Consider the following 22,260-nt stretch of genomic DNA (forward strand, 5'->3'; position numbering starts at 1 on the left):
AAAACAAGACTTAAAAAAGGTTAAATCAAATGTCCAGTTATCTATCTTGCAAGAGGCAAAACTCGGATTTCTGTCCAAGACTGTTGAACTCCAAAGCCTGCTGTCTTGCTGCACAAATACGTATGCTTGGTCTTTGCAGGTGAATAGGTCAAGTTCTAGTGGACATGGCCTTGGCCTAGAGGAGGGTCTCCAGGCTGGCTTGGCATCAGACTAGACATTGCCTTTCCTCTGTTTGCCAGCTTGTGTTTACATGACTCAGGCAACAGGACCAGCGGCGCTGCATGAGTAGCTAATGCATCTGGGCGGTCATTGCCAAGGGAATGGATTTGAGTTGTTAATTATCAGGGCTGAACTCTAGACCAGGGGTCTCCAATCCCTGGGCCTCCGACCGGTACCCGTCTGCGGCCTGTTAGGAACCGGGCTGCACAGCAGGAGGTGAGTGGCGGGATCCAGCGAAGCTTCATCTGCCTTTCCCCATCTCTCGCATTACCACGAACCTTCCCCCACATCACTCGCACTACCTCCTGAACCAACGCCCTCCCTCCCCAACCCTGTGTGTGGAAACATTGTCTTCCACGAAACCGGTCCCTGGTGCCAAAAAGGTTGGGACCACTGCTCTAGATGAGAGATGTACCTACAACATGTTTCTAAAAAGAGCCTTGATGGTGAGCAGTTGATATGGGGAAGATATCCCTCTGGTTTTTTTTTTTTTTTTTTTTGCGGTATGCGGGCCTCTCACTGTTGTGGCCTCTCCCGTTGCGGAGCACAGGCTCCGGACGTGCAGGCTCAGCAGCCATGGCTCACGGGCTTAGTTGCTCCGCGGCATGTGGGATCCTCCCGGACCAGGGCACGAACCCGTGTCTCCTGCATCGGCAGGCGGACTCTCAACCACTGCGCCACCAGGGAAGCCCCATCCCTCTGGTTTTAAATTATTTTTACAACTGTAGGTAAATCTTCAAACCCTCTAAGCCCTGTGAACCTTTCTTGGATACCAGTTCGTTATCCTTTACTCAAATAAACAGCCCCCAAGTAGAAGCAGATACACAAAAACTTTTATTAAGTGGAAGTTAGACTTCATGGTAATTAACCAGTTACAAGTGCATTTCAATGCAAGTGTGTGGACACCGTAGAAGTCAGAATGGTCTTCCTGAAAGTCCAGTGTTCTGGCTCGGCACGTGCCAGTGCAACCCAAGGTAGAACCATACACGCAGGAAATACAGGGCAACGATGACGTCAGACTGGATTGCAACACCATATTCATTGTTACAGCTAAGCATTACAGAACATGAAAGTCCAAAGACCAGAAGACTATTACTAAAGTGATTCTTACTACAGACCTTTACTTCTACTTAAATGCTTCCATAGGACCCATGTAGCAAATCCTCAACTCTGGGGGGACAGCACCATTTCTATATTTTATGCTTAAATGGGCCACAGAAACTGTAAACATTCAGTGGTCCTCGTGATGCCCATTGCAGGTAGATGCCAGCTGTCCCCTTGGGAAAGTGCAGTTTAGTTTAACTGGTGTCAACATTTTATATTGTAAATATTCCATCTGAAATTTTTCTTCTCTTTCAATTAGCACCAGTTTATTTGAGATAGTTTTCCTGGTGTTAAATATTTAGGAAACATTTTTTGTTTAACCAACACACAAAGTCCCAAACAATGGAAAGCAAAAAACATTCAAAACGTTGTTTTAGAGAACAGCATTTAGAAAAACAACATCATTTAAACATTCGACAAATCTATGTACAAGGTGCCCAAAGCTGGCAAGGAGCATGGCTGAGGAACAGTCACATAAAAGGTTTATTAACCTGAACCTCGTCAGGCTGTATTTACAGTCGGATAGGTATTCAGAAATGTAGTATCAGAACATCTGAATTTGGCTAAAAATCATATAAAAAGACACATCCCCACCCCCAATAACTTCTAAATAGGTAGCAAACATATCCAGTATAACCACAAGTACCAGGTTTAGAAGTGTGTTTTTCCATATTTTACATACAAACAGCTGAGAAACTTTCTCAGTGGACATAGAAGAGATCCGGAATGGCAGAGAAACGGAGTTCTTTATTTCAACATTGTCAGATGAAGGAAAGAATTTTTTTCATGCTGAGCAATGTAGGAAAGTACTGATTAAGGAGCAAAGATAAATTATTAGCGAAAAAGGTTTCATGGAAATACAAACTCTAAAAGAGGGCTGAAGAAATGTGTGTATGTTTTATATGGACTTTCCAAAAAATACAAGTAATGATCTCCAAATAATTTTGAAAAAAAGACCAATGATTTTGCTTTGCTGGACAATATTTTTATGTTTTGTTCTTCAAAACTATATAATGCAAACCCTTTGGAGAATAGTTTTTTTCCTTAGATTGCGACGTAAAACACAATAGACACAACCTATGCTATATTCATCCAAGGCAATACTCGTTCACTTCATGAAGTTTTGTTTGCTTGTTAATCCAGTGTTACTAGAACAGTCACCTCTAAAAGAACTGGGCCCATTTTTGTAACAGCCCACATTTCCCATTTCAGCTGGAGAAGTAAAATATAAACCGTTTCTCCTTTATTCACCTTCATGGCTGAATTTGTTTAGAGCCTGAAATTTCAATGCACCGTCTTTAAAAATATCAGCTAGAACTGTACAGATGGAAGTCCTACAACCCCATAATGATATGCATTCAAGTGTGTTTTGAACAATTTTCAGTTGTGGTAAGTCTTTATGAAAAAAATGGACTTGGATTGGATACAAAATAACATTACTCTTTGAAAATGCATAGCTTGTAACTTTTTACATTCATTCACTAATATTAAATCAAGACTTTTGTTAAGCCAGTACTTACCTCCAAATGGTGGTAAGATTGCATTTTTGCAAGATCTCTAAAAATTGGACAGCATTGCCTCGTTGCTTTCGAATTAGTGCCCGATTCCGAGTTAATGCCGGTTCCTGTTAACACCCGCATCGTACAGGAAGGGCTGCTTCTTCCGTCTTTCTCTTTTTTGTTTAGCAGGCACTAAAACGCCATGCTTTCTACTCTCAGCAATTTCCATTAAAGACCCCATTTTAGCTATTTTATAATTTCATTTTAATAGGTTAGATTTGGCGTAGAAAACAATTTGAAAGATGGCTTAATTCTTCAAAGTAGAATGTTTTTAAACCCTATCATGGATGAAGGGCAACAGAGGTTTTGTATCGACTGTGGTTCTCTCACTCCCCGGCTCCCTCATTTGAAAAAGATGACCGCAGGCCACTCGGCTGTTGTATTTGATGATAGTCACAAACCCTTTGGGACCTAGCCATTTTTTCGTATCCTGAGTTCTTCCTCTAAGTATATAGATTTTGATATATGAAACACTTTGGAAACTACACTAGTGTCTGGTTATTCCAGAGAGCTTATGTTTCAATGGCTGACTATCGTCCAACCATTAATTATAAAAATAGGAATTTAAGGTCATGTTGTAGGAAAATACTGATTAATAGCATTTTTTTAAAAAACGTGTATGATCTGCATGCCTGGGTTATTTTACACCCAGGACATTTTCAGTTATTGAAGTCACAGAATTAGTATATTTGGGGGGTATTGGGTTCTTCCCTAAAAATCTAAATCTTTTCTAAAGCTTTCTACCAGTGATCACAGAGGTTCCCCCAAACAGTTGGGATACTTTGGAAGCAGAAGCTTTGCTATCATCACAGGGCTTGGTCAAGTCACAGTCGTTGCTTTCCAATTAGCAGAGTGTAGGGGAAAAGGCATAAGCAAAGCAAGCATTTGTGATCTGCAAAGTGATGCATCTTTTTTTTTTTTGGCCGCACTGCACGGCACACAGGATCTTAGTTCCCCAACCAGGGACCAGGGATCGAACACATGTCTCATTGGAAGAGCAGAGTCTTAACCACTGGACCGCCAGGGAGGTACACCCCGTGATGCATCCGTTTTTTTTTTTTTTAAATTTCCCTTGGGTGGGAGTAGTTTATGGATTATGCTACACTGTATATCCCTGAGGGGTAATTCCATCTCTGGAGCCACTGGCCCCCAAAGCTCTGCCTCTTTCCTTTCTGTCTTGGCCATCTGTGCCCAAAACATGGAAAGGGGGCTCCACCAGGGTGAGAGACACATGCTTCACAACACGAGCAGATTGGATGAGTTTTTCTCTTTGCATAAACTTAAAACAATTATACCCTGCAGGAGCCACTACCTTTTCACCTAATAAAGGTCAATTCCATTTTCATGCTGTGTAATCCTGGGCAGAGGTCAGGGCCTAGAGCAATGAATGTGAAGCTCTCTTCCTCTGCCCTGATCACTCCACTGGCTTTGCTCTGGAGGGGACTGGTGGGGTAGGAGACTTGGGAGGGGGGGCTTTGAGTCAAAGTGAAAGGCTTAGGTATCTGCCTTGTTATTCTTTATCAGTTAATCTGACCAAATCTTTTGTGATGTGTGTGGCAGGTTGTCTGCTGACCGACCTGCTCTCTGAATGATCACCCAAAACTGTTCTGACAAATGGAAGCATTTTCCGGAAGGAAGGGAGTAGCCTCATAGACTAAGCCTAACATACCAGTCCCGGTAATATTTATTCCCTTGGACCTTAATTAAAAGTGAGAAATCAGGAACACAGAAGCAAAAATGTTTCATCCAGCGCTTCTGGAAGCAAACATACATAACAGCATGGCCTCTGGCTTGGGTGGATAAAGGCAAAGAGGAGAGGGTAACATTTTACTAGCGAATTCGAGGTGGATGCCAAGATGGGAAAACAAGACTAGTACCTAGAATGGCAACTGTCCTTTCTCTCCCTTAACGCTCAATTTCTTCTTCTGAATGCTGGTTTTTCCTCCTTAGTCAGAGACGTAAAGAGAATTCAGAAGAAAATAAATGAGCCACTTTTATTTTTTTTTTTTTTCAAGAAAATTACGTTCTTTAATGATAGAGCTCTTGCCTTTTTCAGGAGTTGCTACTTGCTCCCCGGGCTAATTTTTCTGAATTAAAAATTTAGAGAATTGCCCCTAGTAAGTATGTAAATGTAACGGTTAATCAGACTTGAGAATTAATTTTTAACACTTTTATAATATAAGTAAAGGGGATCTTTCCTTTGGAAGCTGGCAGTTAATAATTATGTGGATGGTGCTTAATAGGAAAGGATATTTTTAAGAAACAAGGACTACAGTTTAAGTGTTGAATTCATAATCTCCACCTTCTTTCAAAAATCTATAGTTTTTTTTTTTTTTTTTTTGAGTGGTAGCTTCTTTCTTCTTACCTAGAGCTTGGGTCCTTTGAAGTCCTGCCACTGTCATGGCATTGGTGCTTACCACTGCAAAACGGGCTTCTTGTCCAGCAGAGGAGGAAAGCTCACTGTTTCTTCCTCTAGCACTGTATTGCTTTTGAAACATAATAAAAGTATCTTTTATCAAAAAGCCTGTTAATGCAGCAGGGGATGGGCCAAAAAGGTTTAGGCCCCATAACTAAACTTGTGAGGGGCTTTACCCTAAACTCAGGATGTGAAACCTGTGAGCTGATGGGAGAAGGGGAAGATGAAATCCGTTCACGGACTTGGTCACCCTTTTAATCACTCACGACAGAAATCTCAGGCACTGCCAATGTTGTTTAAACTGTATTCATATCTAACCTTGACCTAACCATATTACCGGGTGTTTCCAACATTGAGCTGACAGTAGTTTTCAATTTGATCATTACAAATGGTAAATCTGAGCTGTTTTCAAATTTGGGGGCATAAGTTCACATGGATAACAAATGTTGAATGTTAGCGGCAAAATAACTTTTTTCCAAGGAGTCAAAAGGTTTACTCAGAACATTGCACCAGCTAATCAACTCCTATAATTAACCACTTAGATAGTTGGAATAGGGATCTGGTAGGTACCCTAAAGGGATAAATTCGGGGGTGATTTGAGCGTGCATTTGACAATGCGAATGAGTGGGCTTTATTTCTATGCTGAAGTACCTGGATTGTAAGGATGGGTGAAGAACATGGGTCCCTGCGTCTTCTCAGGTCTAGAGTCATTCTGGAAGACTGAGGTCTGAGCGAGCTCTTTCACACGCTCTTTCCCTCCTCTGTCCAGGCGGTAATGGGGCCGAGTCACAGGCTGAAGACCACTTGGACCAGGTTGGCCTTGGAGGTGGTGATGGTAACCTTACACATTCTTCTTTTACACTGGGTCAAACGAAGTCATGTATCGGAAAGAGACATACTTTCTTATATACGTGAAAGGGTTAGTGATTATCCCAACGCCATCAGGACTCTGGTGTAAGACACAGTCCCAAATAACTTAGTTCGTCCAAATGAAGGAAGCAACGTCTAATTTTTTTTCCATGACACATTTATTCCCATTTTGTCTTTGCCCTCAGGGAAAGGTGTTAAGGTTTTCTACGTGGAAAAACTCCATTTTGAGGTTACTAAAATACCTAAGTACCTACGAGTTCTGAAGCAAGGATTTTGCCATGTCAGAGGTGAAACAAAGGAACTTTTATCCTGGGATGCAAACTCACGAGGCAGGATGGAGTGGGCGGGGGCGTGGAAGGGTTGGCAAAGGGCTTTGGCACAAGGAGGCAATGTGTGCTATCTTAAACTGCAGGGGCTCCCGGCTGCCTTCTCCAAAGGCACAAGGCTGTTCTTTGCCAGCCCTCATCACAGTGGTCGCGGCAGTGAAAACAGTAAGGAAGTTAGGATTACAGTCATTCCATGCTTTGGGGGAGGCAGAGTGACAGCTGAATAACGCTTCAGTATATTTTGATCAGAGGCAAGGCTAGTTTAAGGATATTGTATTTTTATCTTCAAGTCTTCCATGAGAATGATTTCTGGGGAGAACTGGCCTCTTTCCCTCCTTAGATCTTAGTTGCCCAGATGGTACCAATGTGTGAGTTTGTAGGGCTGATGGAAGAACTTGACCTGATGGCTCTGGAAGGTGAAATCTGCTTTTCCCAACAGTTGAAACTGGTGGCCAAAGGCTGCATCTGCCCACATACATGGTGTCTTTGGTCTGCACATGGTTGGCCAAGAATCTGAGTTTAGCTTAAGTGTCAGGTAACATTATATTTCCAAGTCAGAAGATCTAGCAGCCCCAGGCCTGATTTCTGCATGGTTCTGATTGTCTAGAGCTGGGATCCCCCTTTAAAGGGGGGGGGGTGTCCTCTGGTTCACCATGATCTCCGTCATTCTTTAGGGTCCTTCTTCTGCCTGATCTGAATCACTCATTTACAGAATCTGCCTGTTCTTTCCAAGGCATCTGCTTAGAAAGGATTAGGAGGCTTCTATGGAAATAGGAAGCAAGACTCATTTGGTTCAAAACCATGCAGCAATAAACACTTCTTGGGAACTTTTAATGCCAACATTAGAGATATTCCAAGAGAATGAAGATAGAGATTTGGGCTGCTTCATCTCAGAGATGAGGCTGTACACATTTTCCCCTAACTCCATGCATTTCTAGCCCTCATGTGTGCAGATTCTAAAGCCTGTTAGAAAGCAAAGTCAGAGCGACCCTCTGACCACCTGATAGGGGTTGCCCAACGGGTGTACGACCATTCTATCCCAGCTTTTCTTTTGATGTTATCTGCATACTTGACTAATTAGTCTAGCCTTTGAATTACCAACATCTTAGAAAGAAAAGATGCTTTCTTGCTTTAACAGCGAGTGGGCTAGAAAAAACTGTAGAGCATTATGAAATGGTTTTGGCAAAGCTCAAAATTATTTCTACGGTTAATCAACTCTCCATGGCTGCCTTCCTTGTTTCCCGACTCTTGGGAATACAGTGACTTTCTGATCTCAGACTCGCCTGTCTGTGAATTCTTCATGTGAAAAATCAAGCACTTGTTCTGGTAAGGAATTTAAAGTTATTTAGTTAGTGCTGAGGACAAAATTATTTTAAACATCACTGATCACCTAAGAATTCTATCTTTGGGCTTACACACCATGATTTTAGAAATTTCCATCAAATGATACTTGCTAGTTAAAAGCAGCTTTGTGGTTCTGGTAGGTTGAGGAATAAGTTTGTCCCTGTGACAGGAATCTATCATTTTACGCTAAAGAATTTACAAGTATATTTCTCCCATTGACTATAAGCATATCTATTAACATTTTAAAGATTTAAGATACATAAGATGATTCTTAAAGTTTTTTTTTTTTTTTTTTTCCCCCAAAATACTTTGAAAACACACTGGTAAAGATCAAAGGAGTAGCTGTTGCCATCTTGATTCTCTTGTAATAATCTTCAATCTGATCTGCATTTCTACCCTTGCTGCAGAGGGTTAATTGAAAAGATATGCATCAGAACGCTTGCTTAAAAGAGGCATAGCCCTTTGTTTGGAGAGCAGGAATTGCTTATAATATTAACACTTCCTGTCTGGTAAAATATTGTATTTTAAAAAATAAGCTACAATGTACAAAACCAAGGTCATTTCCCACAAAATGTTCATGTTCTTTGTGATTACAAAACACTGCATCTTGTAAAATATTTCCAGTTCTGTTAACTTGAGAAGTACTAATGCTTATTATAAAAGTGTCACATCTCTCAGAATTGTAGAAGCCTACGCAGTATATTTCTTGTCTTATTTGGAAAATTAAGTTATAATTATTACTGTATTTAAGATTACATTTTGACACAACACATTACCATCGTGATTCTCAGACTCACAAGAAAAGTTATAAAACATGAGATTGTCTTAAAAAAAAAAAAGGAACTATTTACAGAACAGGACCAGAGTAAAATTCCCGTTTTGATTTCTGGTCCTATGATAGATACACCTTTTAAAGCATGTATATCATTGATTGGATCTGGACTTTTTCAAAGTCAGTCACAATAAGCAAACCAGTCGGTTTTAAATGCATTTTACACTTTCTTGCTCTAGTGGTGTGCATTACTTAGTGATACAATTGGTACCTAAAAGTGCTAAGCTCGTTTTATTTACTGACTTCCGGGTTTGACTAGTTACAATGAAAAAGACAGAAGGAAACAGTTCCGCTCTGGAGGAATTCCCACAGGTGTGGGGAACAGGGAAAGCTTGTATGCTGCTGGTTGGGTTATTTTCCTAGAGAAATGAAATTTCCAGTTGACCCGTGTGCCCAGCGCTTTCTCCAAAACGATCCACATCCTCATCCATATTCATGAATCGTGCTCTGTTTCCACTCATTTGTATGCACAAATTCTCCCCTGCGTTCATACAGGTCAGAGCTACAGTTGATGTGGTTGACAGAAATTCTACAGGGTCATGAGAAAAAGCAGCACCTTGTCCACAAAAGTCCATGGAAGTTTGCTCCTTAACCTGCTGTTCAAGTAAAATGCACATCTTTCACATCCCTCACCTATAGAATTCTGTGTACAGCTAATAACCAGTCATCCAACCGGCTGATTATAAAAGGGAACACCAAGGTGTCATATTCATAATTACATTCACAAACAGCCTGACATGAGTCTGTGAAAACCCACCAGGGACTGTGCTGTGGTTCAGATGTCAGCCTTAGAATGCAGGTCTAAGAAACAAAGAAACCGTTCTGTTTCCTAGAGCATTCCTCCCCGCCTCAAAAAGTCGGTACTGTCCAGTTCATGGCAATTTGTGTTGAAATGGTATCATGTTCACTAGAAAACAAACAAACAAACAAACAAACAAAAACTGTTCTGACTAGAAAAGATGCTGGAGATAATAAAAACCTTTCTAGTCTTAGGATCCTCTAGATCTATTTTTCACATACCCTTTAGTTTTCCCTGAGGAAAAGAATATTTTTTACAGTATTTTTGCTACTATTCTCAAGGTATTCTCTCCCATATGTACAGGTTCTGTCACTTTTCTCTAAACATTCCCAAGTGAATGCTGCGCTTTCCTTTTCCGATGAAGTCGGATGAAGGTGGAAATGGGTTTTAGCAGTGCCGGCTCGTTCAGAACCCAGGGCTGCTTTCAAGTGTGGCTTAGTATGACACCAGAGACAGTGGACTTCAGCTGAAGTGATCTTGCAATTTGACAGAGGGCATGTCAGTTTCAGCAATCTTTTGCAACATACATGTAACTATTTTTTTTTTAAGTTTTGTTGGAAAGCCCACGAACTGTAACACACGTCATATTGAACGTTTTCTTCTGCAACACAGTTATGCCCGGACAAAGGATCGTCTCATTAAGGGCACCCACCCTGTTGGTGCACGGAGCTGCTGACAGGCATGCCCATTCTTGCTCAGAAACCCACTGCCCTCTTCCTGACCCTGGCTTTTGCCAAATAAGGGAGGAAACTTCCCAGCAAGTGAGGAGGAGAGCAGTCTGTGCCCACCCGAGATGGGCACGGCAGTCCTGCATCCCTGGCCTGAGTGCTTCCCGCAAAGGAGCTCTCTCCTTGCTTCAATCAGCTGCTCCCGGAGCGGGAACCTGGCAGCACCCTCGGAGGTCCCCAGGGACAGTCACTCCCAGCTGATCAGCACTAGATGGTGAGCCCGAGCCAGGTGTCCACAGCCCTCCGTTATCTCCTCTCGGGCTCCCCACCCACTTGCTACCCGGCTGCTTCCTCCACGGGGTCCCATAAATTGGTTGCACATTCTCTGGGAAGAACTAAGGCTTAAAATGACTGTTCTCTGCTGTGCAGCTGTCTGGAGAAGCCTGTCCATCACCAGGGAATGCCTTCTTTGGAGAGAGATGAGAAATCTTTTCTGAAGGAAAGGGTAACGGGGAGAGAAAAGTCAAAGGCGACCACATGCCTTCTTCAGAAAGCCTCTGGGACCAGAACCCACTGCATTGCCGTTCCTTTTGCACAGACAGGTGCCCCGTGATGGGCGAGGCTTTGGTTAAGCAGCCACATGCCCTGGGGCTTCCCTTCCCACCCATACTCCCCTCCCCCCCTGCCAAATGAACACAGAAAAGAACGTGGTACCGCAGAGAAGGCATAAAACAGGGACTTCCCTGGTGGTCCAGTGGTTAAGACTTTGCCTTCCAATGCAGGGGGTGTGGCTTCAATCCCTGGTTGGGGAGCTAAGATCCCACATGCCTTGGGGCCAAAAAACCAAAAAATGTAACAGAAGCAATACTGTAACAAAATTAAAAAATGGTCCACATCAGAAAATCTTTTAAAAAAAGAGGCATAAAACAAATCTTGGACTTAATTTGGCACTTCATTTAGTTGCAAAATGTAACAAAATAGCTCTACATTAAAAAAAAAAATTTAGCATTTATAATCAGTGCTGTATATTGCAACTTGTAGCTTTCTGGGTGGCTTAAAAGAAGTTTCATCCCTTTTCTTCAAAGCCAGGCAGGTGAAGCCTGGTAGTTCCCTAGTCATTACATGCCTTGGTACGGGGAATCGGTGTCTGTGTGCAGGAAGTACTGAGGGTCTGTGCCCACCTCAGAGCTAGAGAAGAGGACACACAGAGCCCCGGGCTGGCCAGCAGAAAGGAGCCCCGCGTGAGTGTGAGATGCAGAGAGTGTGTGTGTGAAGAAGGCTTTAGAAAGGAGAGGAAATCCCAAGGAAGCTGCATCCAGCTCTACCCTTTGCTTGTATCGGTGCAACTGGCTAATACCCAGGTAAGGACTGAGCTTGGTTCAGCCAGGCCAGAGCCTAGCACTGGTCATGGGCTGTACCTCTGGGGTCAGAGCCACAGAGCCTCACTCTAGGACTGCTCCACAGCCACCATCTCTCCCTGCTTGTGTGCCAACATTCTGGGAGTAGGGGATGGATTTAGCCCCTCATCACTTTAATTGCTTTTGATTAGTGACTTAATCCAAGGATCAAGGGCCATGGAACTTTGCTGAAGAGAAAACCCTCTGCTCCACTACTGCACCCCAACCATCACTGAAGTCCACGGTGAGCCTGCTGAAATGGCTGACCAGCCTTGGACTCACCATGGCCACTGGGCAATCCAGCCACAGCGCAGGGCCTTCTGGACCAGGCCAGAGCATCACCTCCCAGCAGAGATGCTTGTGAGTGAAGCGACAAGACACCAGGAAGGAGAAGAGACAGGCTGGGGTAGAGCATGCAAATACGTTTCTGCACTTAAAAAACCCTTTCCTGGCTGACTTTTGTTAGTGCTCAGACATACACTATAGCTGGTGCTGTATTGATTGGTAATCACGATGTGATGTTAAATGAAGCTCTTTCTCTGCTCTTAAAATAAGTGTTTTTAAAGAAAAAAATAAATGAAGGAGGGAAACAGGATCTCTTTCAAGGAATAATGCTTCAAATGTCATGTGAGTTTAAAAAATAAAATGGCCAAAATATGTGAATGCACAGATTGCAGATGTTACACTGTAGAACCTCCTTCTTTTTCCCTTGCTTATTAAAAAAAAAAAAGAGGATAGCTCTTATGACTAGATGACTTCTTTCTACTCTTTCAAAAAAAAAGCGTATGTACAATCTCTAAATATATTAAACTTTGCTCTGTGCAATTTCATTTAACATTCCTATGGCTGATCCGAGGCCCCCGTCCCGACACAGTGCATCCTATAAGGTGCTCTTACTTCTTTGCATAGGTATAGGAGGAATAACTTTAGCAGGGCAATCAAGAGTAGGGTAGACAGAGAATGAGCTTATATATAGGGCTTGACAACTACTCCCCTGTCCCTGCACCACTACCACCAAGACAGACAAACAAACAAATACTACGCTAGAAAGTCTAATACATGGAACACAGCGCAAGCCCTGGTCCTATTAAATTGAGAGATTCCTATACCAACACGCATTTTCCTTTTGGTGTTCTGTATGTTCCCTTCTGAGCAAATTCTTAATGAATAGCTCCAATATTTTGATAAGAAAAATAAAGGTTTGGACCTTCCTTTTCCCCATATAATCTTTACATTATTCATTAACCCATCTCCCAGACATGCTAAAGCATAAAACCTATAAAAGTGCACTCAGAATGGATGTTGACCTCACATAACTTTCTGAACAGATGGTGACGTGGAGGCTGTGCTCTGCTATGTAAAGCACACCTGCCGGGATGGTCTGGAGTTCTCTACCTTTTCTGAAAACAGTCAGCGGTGGCGTTTTGAGGAAAGGAAGGCCTGATGAGCCACTGACCTGGCAACAACTGTCAGATAAGCAGTGCTGAAGAGATCCGAGCCATGGTTGGCGTTGCATCCCTGAAGGAAGCTTTGAGGCTTACCCAGATGGCAATGCGTGCCAGGTCTTGAGTGCATGTGGCCGGGAGAGAGGGGGCCAGGCCACCCCTCAGGGAAGGCTTCCGAGGAAGACTTCCAGACGTTTCCCAGCCGTGACAGCGGGATGTCCTGAACTCAGCTGGGGCTGAAGTCTGCTGGTGATATCCATCGTCAATCTCTTTTCAAGCTTATGCCCTCCTGGGCCCTTCAAGCTAACAGATCTACCGTGGTTCAGTTTGGGGGCATTCTTTAAAACAAAACAAACAAACAAAAGAGACCATAGAAAAGATACCCAGAGTGCTGCCGTTTGCTGGCAAGACATCAGGATGTGTACTGCTCCCAGAAGTCCGATGGAGAACAGGCAAAAGACTATTCACAATGAAAACAGGTATCGCTCTTTGTACAAATGCTACTGAGTAACATGTAGCTTTTTTTTTTTAAGTGTCAAAAAGACCCACAAAAAACAAACCTCAGAAACGGCATTATCCAGAAAGGTTATCAAAATAGGCCTCCTTTCCGGGAAAAATGGGCTTGGTTGGTTCGATTGCTACAGAAGTCCACAGTTTTCAGAGCTAGACATACAGCAAAAAAAAAAAAAAAAGTTGATTTTTTTTAAGGAAAAAAGTAGTTACAGCTGCTCTCGGCTGGGTTCTCAGCAAGAACAGTGAGGGTGGTGATCTTTTTTGTTTTTTGCTGTGATTTCACCAAGGTTCTCGGAAGTGCTTTTCCTGGGTTTCACGTGTGTTTTGTTCCGAAGGAAAAGCGCTTTCCAACACCCTCAGCACAAGTCAAGGGCAGGAGCGTCTGGGCGGCGATGAGGGGCCTGGGCATTAGTCAATGAACCGCTGGCAGGCCTTCTTCCAGCGGCAGGCCGTGCACCACATGTCACGGTTCTCCATGCCGTACACCTTCCGGCACTTCTTGCCCTCTCCCCGGGGCTTCCTGTAAGACAGGCCAGGAAACAGTATTCAGTGTGAGGGATTCAATGGGCATTCTTTGGAGGGCTCAAAATCCCTGGAAAAATCTAGAAAAAGTTAGGAAACATAGTAGGGGGTCTCTCTAGGTTCAGCCATTAACCTGTGTGGGATGTTTTCACCGCCACTACACTGAACTGTTAACATTTGCTACTTATAGTACTTCCAGTGCTCTTCAGCTTCTATTTGTCTATTTGTAGACATGTCTATTCGGGCATCTTCATAACATTGAATTAAATAAGTAAATACAAGAAATACCGGTAGAGAGCATTATTCTTTCAAGTTTTTTTTTTTTTTTTTTTTTAAAGGGCTTCAAATGCTTGGCTTATTTATTTATTTATTTATTCGGGGCTGGGTTGGGTCTTCATTTCTGTGCAAGGGCTTTCTCTAGTTGTGGCTAGCGGGGGCCACTCTTCATGGCGGTGCGCGGGCCTCTTCACTATCGCGGCCTCTCTTGTTGCGGAGCACAGGCTCCAGACGTGCAGGCTCAGCAGTTGTGGCTCACGGGCCTAGTTGCTCCGCGGCCTGTGGGATCTTCCCAGACCGGGGCTCGAACCCGCGTCCCCTGCATCAGCAGGCAGACTCTCAGCCACTGCGCCACCAGGGAAGCCCTCAATTTTTTAAATATGTACTTTCAAATGCTCTCTTGCTTCTCCAATTTCTAGTCTTCTGGTTTAGGGAATCCTGGCGAGGTCCTCCTTCATCTGGATTAAAAACTCTATTTGGTACTTCATTTCGGACAGACGTTAATGCAACGTGGCTTTAAAGAGACCCTGTAATCAGCATTACCTATTCTGCAAGAAAATTTACTGTAAACCGTGATCCCAGAAAAATAACAAATCTTTATCCAGAGTTACTAGATGGGGGAAACTATGGGAACAAGAGAAAGGGTGTTTCATCCATTTCAGGGGAATTTTATGAAGATTGTATCTCTGGTTTCCCTTTTTCTCGCTGTTCTATTTTTCAGTTAATTCCCTGGAGAGGAGGCGTGTGGGGTTTCAAGCAGTCATACCTTAGGCTGACTGTCCCTCTGGGTGGGGAGGACAAGACGGTGTGAGTGTGCTGTCTCTGCTCTCCTGTGCCCACTGGGTGACTGTGGGTTGGTGACACCTAGGAAGCACATGGAAAACAAAGTTAACGGGGCAGGCTCTCCTCACCATGCATTTCGTTAGCCTTTGCCACGTGGGCAGGGGTACCCAACCATCAGACACGAAGAGGCTGTGCTTCCTTCACAGAGACCACATGTTAAAATGGGGATGGGGTGATGCTCATGGCGGAATTTAAAGGCATCCCCCAACAGAAAAGACCCAGCAGCAATGAATACTTCACAAATCTTCATAACTTCACAACACCTCTGCATTCCCAGTTGCCCATTTTCACTTGAATATTTTCAACCTTAAAGCACATTTCTATTCCAAGCCTTATCCGTCTGTCTTTTAAAGAAGAAAAGAGGTTAAGAGAGTCCTCTGAGATTATACAGCTAGTCAGTGGCAAAACACAATGTGGATCTCAGCCTTCTGTTTATTCAGTTAGATCATTCACAGCCAGTAAATAAATGGCTTCTTGCATAAGACGTCCACATGGCAGACTCTGGGGTCTGAACAGGGAAAAAGGCAAGAAGCAAAGATCCTTTGCAAAGAGCAAATCAAGCATGAATGTCAATCTTGTAGTACTTACTGAGCATCCACTATGTGCCAGGGTCACTGACAACAGCTTTACTTTCACATCTACCCCATGTGATAAGTACTCACTGTTCTTATTTTATAGATGAGGAAACCAAGCACAGGGAGGTTAAGTAACTTGCCCGAGGTCAGGGAACTTGCAATGGCCAGGGCTGTACTGAGCTCTCCCCGATGCCAGAGCATGTGTTTAACCCCCTTACACCCCACCTCTCAGTCGTAATGATGGGAGGGTCCCCTTTGTTCTCCATTCCTCTTGCATTTCTCACTTATTCTCTTTGTATCACCTGCTCACCTAGCACTAAATATCCTCCCAGCAAATGGGATTCTCAAAAGCTACACAAAACTAACTTTGTACCAAAAGATAAATGATGTTTTAAGTAAATATACAATATTGCCATATACAAAAGAGCAAACATCTAATAAATTGAGAAACTTAATCACTTAGAAGCCAACGTGACCACAGAAATACCAGTACCAACCAACAGTCATGGGGACATTCCATAGAATTGATTTTCTGTAGTACAGGGACCAGTATTTTCTATTTTCTTTCAATGTAAAGGAATGTACATAAGTGTTATTTTCCTAGTCATTAATTTAAAAAAAATTAAACACGTAAAAAAAAAAAAACTAACATTTTAAACCATTATTGCCATGAGTCTCATTTATTCTGTACCATTCGTCTCTACTTTTTGCTAAAGTTAGGTGGACTGAGGGCCAGCAGAGGTGAGTGATATACATAATATTTTAAAACCAAAGCTTTGGTGTTCAGTGTCTCCATTTGATGTGGATGGATATGTAGGTTCTTCCAGAAGCAGAATCCCCACCTCCCACTCCCATCCGCCATCCCATCGGGACCAGGATGCATATTAGCACAGTAGAGGGGGTGAATGCTTCAGAGTTTACTACCACTGAAGGTGATCTAGAATATGCTCATATGACTTGTTTTAAGTGCCCAGGACAATGAAAAAAAAACAAACTTTGTTTTAAAAATTATTGTAGAACTTGTAGAATCCCAAGAGTACCTCTTTATTCAGTCAGAGAACTGGAAATGTTTAGGTGACATGACAGTGACACTGTTTCCATCAGCCGGGGATAATGTGGAAGGTTCTAAGTTTTGCAGAATGGCCATACGTCAGTTTTGTGTGGGGTGATATGAGATTATAAAATGCTCTTCATTCGACAGATATTTATTAAAGACTTACTATGCCCCAGGCACTGTTCTAGATAGTGGGGATACAGTGCTGAGCAAGATAAAGTCTCTGCCCTCATGGAGTATACATGCTAGTGGGGAGACAGACAATAAATACAGAACAAGTAAGGGCATTTTAGTGATAAGCGCCTGAAGAAAATAAAATAGGCTACCAGGCCAAGCGTGATGGAAGGAGAGGACATATTTGTTCAGGGTGGTGAGGGAAGGCTTCTTGGGGAGGTTACCTTTGATCTACAGGGCACTCCGGGGAAAGGGGGCGGGCAAGGGCCAAGGCCTCCCGGGTGCAGAGTGCCAGTGGCGCCGGAAGACAGTGCGTAAGAGGCAGGAGGAAGGCGGGAGGACAGGAGGTGGTGGGTTCAGGTCATGCCTTGGAGCTGTAATGAGGAATTTGAAGGTGATTCTAAGTGCAAGAGAAGCCAGGGGAGCATTTTAAGAAAGTGAGACATCTGATTAATGCTTTACAAAGATCGTTCTGGCTCCTTGGAGAACGGGTTAGCAAGAGCCTGGACAGGAGCCCCGAGCACCGCTTAAGAGCCTTTTGCACTGTTTCAGGAGAAAAACGTACTGGTGACTAAGATGAGAGTGTGGCAGTGGTGAGGAGAAAGGGCTGGATTCGTATCCTGTAGAGGCGGAGTCCAGGACTTGCTGATAGATGGGATACAGGACAGAAAATAAGAGGACAAATCGTTCGATGAATCAAGGATGAAGCAAGAGGAGTCAAGGACGCGTCCTAGGTCCTGGCCTGAGAGGCTGGAGGGATGGGGGTGCCACTTAACTGAAATTAGAAAACTGGTGGCCTCATAGGTCTAGGGGAGGAATGAGGGACAGGTTTGGACCTGCTGCAGGAAGAACCCTTCTCTACCTTCTTTATTTCTGCTAACGGCTTTCTTAAGTCTGGAGTTGAGGGCACACGTGTTTCGTGTCTAGTCCTGTCTGATGGCAGCCCCCTCCCGTTCCACAACCGACCTGGGTTTCTACAGGCTGCAGCATAGTGGAAGCCAGGACCCTGTTCACACACCAGCGTGCGGCTCAGTTCTGTGGGAGGATCAATAGTCGCCAGCTATTGATCGGGAGCTTTCCTGGAGATTTTTTTTTTTTTTTTTTTTGCGGTACGCGGGCCTCTCACTGTTGTGGCCTCTCCCGTTGCGGAGCACAGGCTCCGGACGCGCAGGCGCAGCGGCCATGGCTCACGGGCCCAGCCGCTCCGCGGCACGTGGGATCTTCCCGGACCGGGGCACGAACCTGTGTCCCCTGCATCGGCAGGCGGACGCCCAACCACTGCGCCACCAGGGAAGTCCTGGAGATTTTTTAATAGCCAGACAATCATGTTTTGGCCTCTGATGTTAGCTGGGGCTGAGGGTGGGGGGAGACTGGATATAGGGAGCCAACATTTATTCAGTGCTTGCAAATGCGAAAGGCCACTAGGTTATTTATACTCTCTTTTAATCTTCACCAAAAAGCCTGCAGAATAAGCACTATCTGCATTTTGTAGGTAAGACAATTTAGGCTTGGAGCAGGGAACTGGCCTACATGCATCCCAGAGTTAAAAGTAGTATCAGTAATTACCAAGAGCTTGTGAAACTAAGTACCCTGCCCTGTGTTATCTAATTTCATACTCATAACGAGCCCAGGATAAGCATCGCTATCACTTCCACTTTATAGATGAGGAAATGGAGAAGTTAAGGAAGTTTCTGAGGCCACGAAGAAAGTAAACGGCAGACCCGGGGTTTGAACATGGGCTGTTTGACACCAACCGACCTTGGAACTTGGTTCTGAATGGTGTCAAAGCCCTGCTTTTTCTCTCTTGCATCCTGCCTCATAACTGATGGCAGTGCTGTGTGCCCTGGAATAAAGCCCTGGAAAACATGATTTGGCTCTCTCTCCTAGTGGCCTCCACGTTCCAGAGTTATTTGTTTTACATCTTAACCATTTTTAAGTTCTATTTGGGGATGTGTTTTATAAAGCATATCATACACTTAGAGAGAGTACTGTATGGTATTATTTGTACATAACTAAAATGGGCTCCATGCCTGTAATTTGTCTCCTGATTAGGTGTGACCTCAGAAGAGGTGAAAGAATTCTAAATTATAGTCTGCAAAAACCGTGGCTAATGTTTCCCATAGGTTGAGTATATTTGTGTTATTATGAGTCAACCCCAGAGAGGGAGAATCCACTTTCTCTGCCCCCGGTTTTACAGTGATGAGACATGTCACAGATAACAGCACTAGGAAGTACAACATAATGTCAGCCAGTGCCAGGCATTGTGTTCAACAATACAACGATACAAGGTGGTGGTCCTAGAGCTGAGTCGAGGGCATTGCTTGAAAGAGGTCCTGTGACCGGCTAGAGGTCACGGCTTGTAAATGCCAGTCAGGACTTGCCTCACACCAGAGCGGTAATACAGATGTTGTGTCCTTCTGTAAATATGTTGGAGAAATTTCTTTTCTTTGCGATTTTCTATCTCCCAAACGGGAAAAAAAAAAAAAAAGAAAAAAGCCCCTTGTCTTGGTCTTAATCTCTTCTAACATAATATTCTGAACCCTCCATCAAAGGGTTAATAAAAAACAAACCAGCTAAAAAGCTAACAATTAAGCACTACTATTTCAGGTCTGGAGACTGTCTTTCTGGCCTGAAGCCTCTTGGAATGGCCCTTGGATAGCAGTTGATTAGCTCCTATTTGCTTGCATGGGGCCTCTTATGGACTGGATTTTGTGTCTGCTCCATCCCCCTTCACATGTTGAAGCCCTATTTCTCAGTGCGGTTGTATTTGGACATGGGGTCTCTAAGGAAGTAATTAAAGACAAATGAGGTCCAAAGGGTGGGACCCTGATCCAATAGGATTAGTGTCCTTAGAAGAAGAGACACCAAAGGGCTCTCTCTCTATCTCCCTACCCCTCCAAAAGAAAAGGCCATGTGAGGACATATCAAAAAGTTGGCCCCTGACAAGGCAGCAGGAGAGCCCTCAACCGGGAACTGAATCAGCTAGCACACTGATCTGAGACTTGTGGCCTCTAGAATTGTGAGAAAATAAATGTGGGATGTTAAAGCCACCCAGTCTATTATGGCAGACTAACACAGGGGACAAGAGCTCTCAGCTTTCTGCCATGAAAAGACCGGGAAAGAAATGGAGATAATTAGGGGTCATTGGGGAAGAACAGGTCAAAGAAAGCAGTAATTAACCATGGTCTTCTCCCTACCCCTATGTACATAGCCTTGGGCTAGAAAAGACTGAAAGGTTACATTGGTGAATATGCAGATCAACCTTCTGGACTATACACCTCCCGGAAGAGGTCTTACCCAGGGAACTTATTAAAGCCCCAAATTCAGGAAGTCCAGTGTAGGCAAATGAATAAATAAAATTCTTCAAACCTTGGGATTTCACAGAAGGAGATTATTTCTACTTTCTAGGAAGCATACAAAAGCATCCCCTCTTCAATACCAGGTCTCAAAGACATGGGAGAAAAGGAAACCTTAAATGGGGGTTGACAACCTCAGAGTACTTGCTTTGGAGTACAACAAGAAATGTGTTCTTTAATGAGGATTTAATAAAATGGCAACTGCTCTGTTCTTCAGTTTGGATAAAGTTGAAGCCACCACTAATACCAGTATCTTATCGTTTAAAACTTTTAGAGCTTCTGTCTGAAAATCCTGTTACACAAATTTAGGAGGTGGGGATTCACATGTTCTCAGAGTCAGCCTGGCTCCCTGTCTTCTAGAGGCGGGACTAGCACCCCTGGAGAATTCAGGGATGGTTGCTGGTACCCAGCCAGTGGACATGTGACAGTCCTATGCCTGCGTGGTGTGGAGTCGTGAGATCCAGTGCCCTGTAGAAGGGGATGGACAGCAAACAGCCAGTTTTTTTTTTTTTTTTCTTTTAAAAAAAGCGTTGATAGAGAGTAGGGCAACATGAAGAACATTTTTAGTAGTAGGACTCCTTGTCTTCTTTCTAGAATAAAACAAAAGCCTTCGAAAATGGCAGCTCCCTCCATCCCCTTACCTTTATTTTTAGATAGCAATGGCAAGCTTGACTGCTGAAACAGTCTAAAACCAGATAGACTGGGAATTCTCTGGCAAAAGGATAAATTAGAAGCTCACGTAGGATTTTAGTGGGATACCTAGTTAACTCAGTTACTCTATGTACTTTCTGTCAAAGCTCTAGTCCAGAACGTCCCTGGTAAACAATTGATAGCAAAATGAGGGACTCTGTCCACAGAGAGAAGAGTTTTAAAATTTCACTGTTGAAAAACCAACAGGAGGAGGTATCCTGGCTGGTATCCTACCGTGTAAGACATTTAGGAACTTTGGAGGACATGGAACTAGTGAAATGTCAGAAAGAGAAAAACAGATATCGTGTATTAACGCATATATGTGGAATCTAGAAAAATGGTACAGATGAACCGGTTTGCAAGGCAGAACTAGAGACACAGATGTAGAGAACAAATGTATGGACACCAAGGGGAGAAAGCGGCGGGAGGGTGTGATGAACTGGTAGATTGGGATTGACATGTATACACTAATACGTATAAAATAGATAACTAATCGGAACCTGCTGTATAGCACAGGGAACTCCACTCCACTGTACAGTAGAAACTAACACAACATTGTAAAACAACTGTACCCCAATTTTAAAAAGAACAACCACACAGCGTGATGTCACACTATACTTCAGAGGGAGATGATTTAATTACTAGAACAAAGGGGAAAGTATTCCATTTGGGCTGGTCATAGAGGTAATTTGAAAGGAGGTCTGAACCGGGCCGTTCTGTCTACACACTGTACTTGTTTTTACACCAGATGAGCTTTAGGGGGATGCTCTTGAAAATTCTGCTCAAATCGAAGAAGGGAGGAACGGAATTCAGAACAGCAGGTCTCTGTCATTCTGTCATTGTAGCTGCCTTGCTGGCGTAGAAGGGTTGTCTCAAATGTCATGGCAGAGCCACTCTGGGTCTTTTTATGTCTATCCAAAAAAAAAAAAAAAAAAAAAGTCGCCAAAAGGGCTGATTGTTTACCTCTGACACCCACCTTAGGGAACCATTGTTCCTGCCAGAAACAAAACTAATACCTACGTGTCTAAGCTATTCTTTTTAAATGTTACTAACAGGGCACTCATTGTATTCTTGATTTTTGAGAACAGCCAGCAGTTCCACTCTTCGTGAAGGAGACACCTTTCATAATTATTCCAGATCCATGATCCTGTTTAAAAATCCTATTCTAGGAGTATTTTCTGGAAGCCACAAATTCTTGAATTGCTGCCAGCAGGATGCTTTTTATTGTTGACTATTCCTCTAGAGAATTTAATAAATATTCATTGACAGAGCACAGCG

At 43.4% G+C, this 22,260-nt stretch overlaps 1 protein-coding gene across 1 annotated transcript in view; it reads right to left on the reverse strand.

The window, feature by feature from the left end:
- Window positions 1–1,030: 1,030 nt before the first annotated feature.
- Window positions 1,031–22,260, reverse strand: part of ZNF704 (zinc finger protein 704) — a 229,308-nt gene continuing 208,078 nt past the window's right edge. Inside the window, exons 8-9 of the mRNA XM_059042559.2 lie at window positions 15,057–15,154; window positions 1,031–14,012 (exon numbers count right to left, since the gene is read on the reverse strand). Coding sequence (XP_058898542.1) covers window positions 13,901–14,012; window positions 15,057–15,154 — 210 coding nt within the window. The 3' untranslated portion in view covers window positions 1,031–13,900. The remainder of the gene's footprint in view (window positions 14,013–15,056; window positions 15,155–22,260) is intronic.

Source organism: Kogia breviceps, chromosome 17 (genome assembly GCF_026419965.1).
Source record: "Kogia breviceps isolate mKogBre1 chromosome 17, mKogBre1 haplotype 1, whole genome shotgun sequence".
NCBI lineage: Eukaryota > Metazoa > Chordata > Mammalia > Artiodactyla > Physeteridae > Kogia > Kogia breviceps.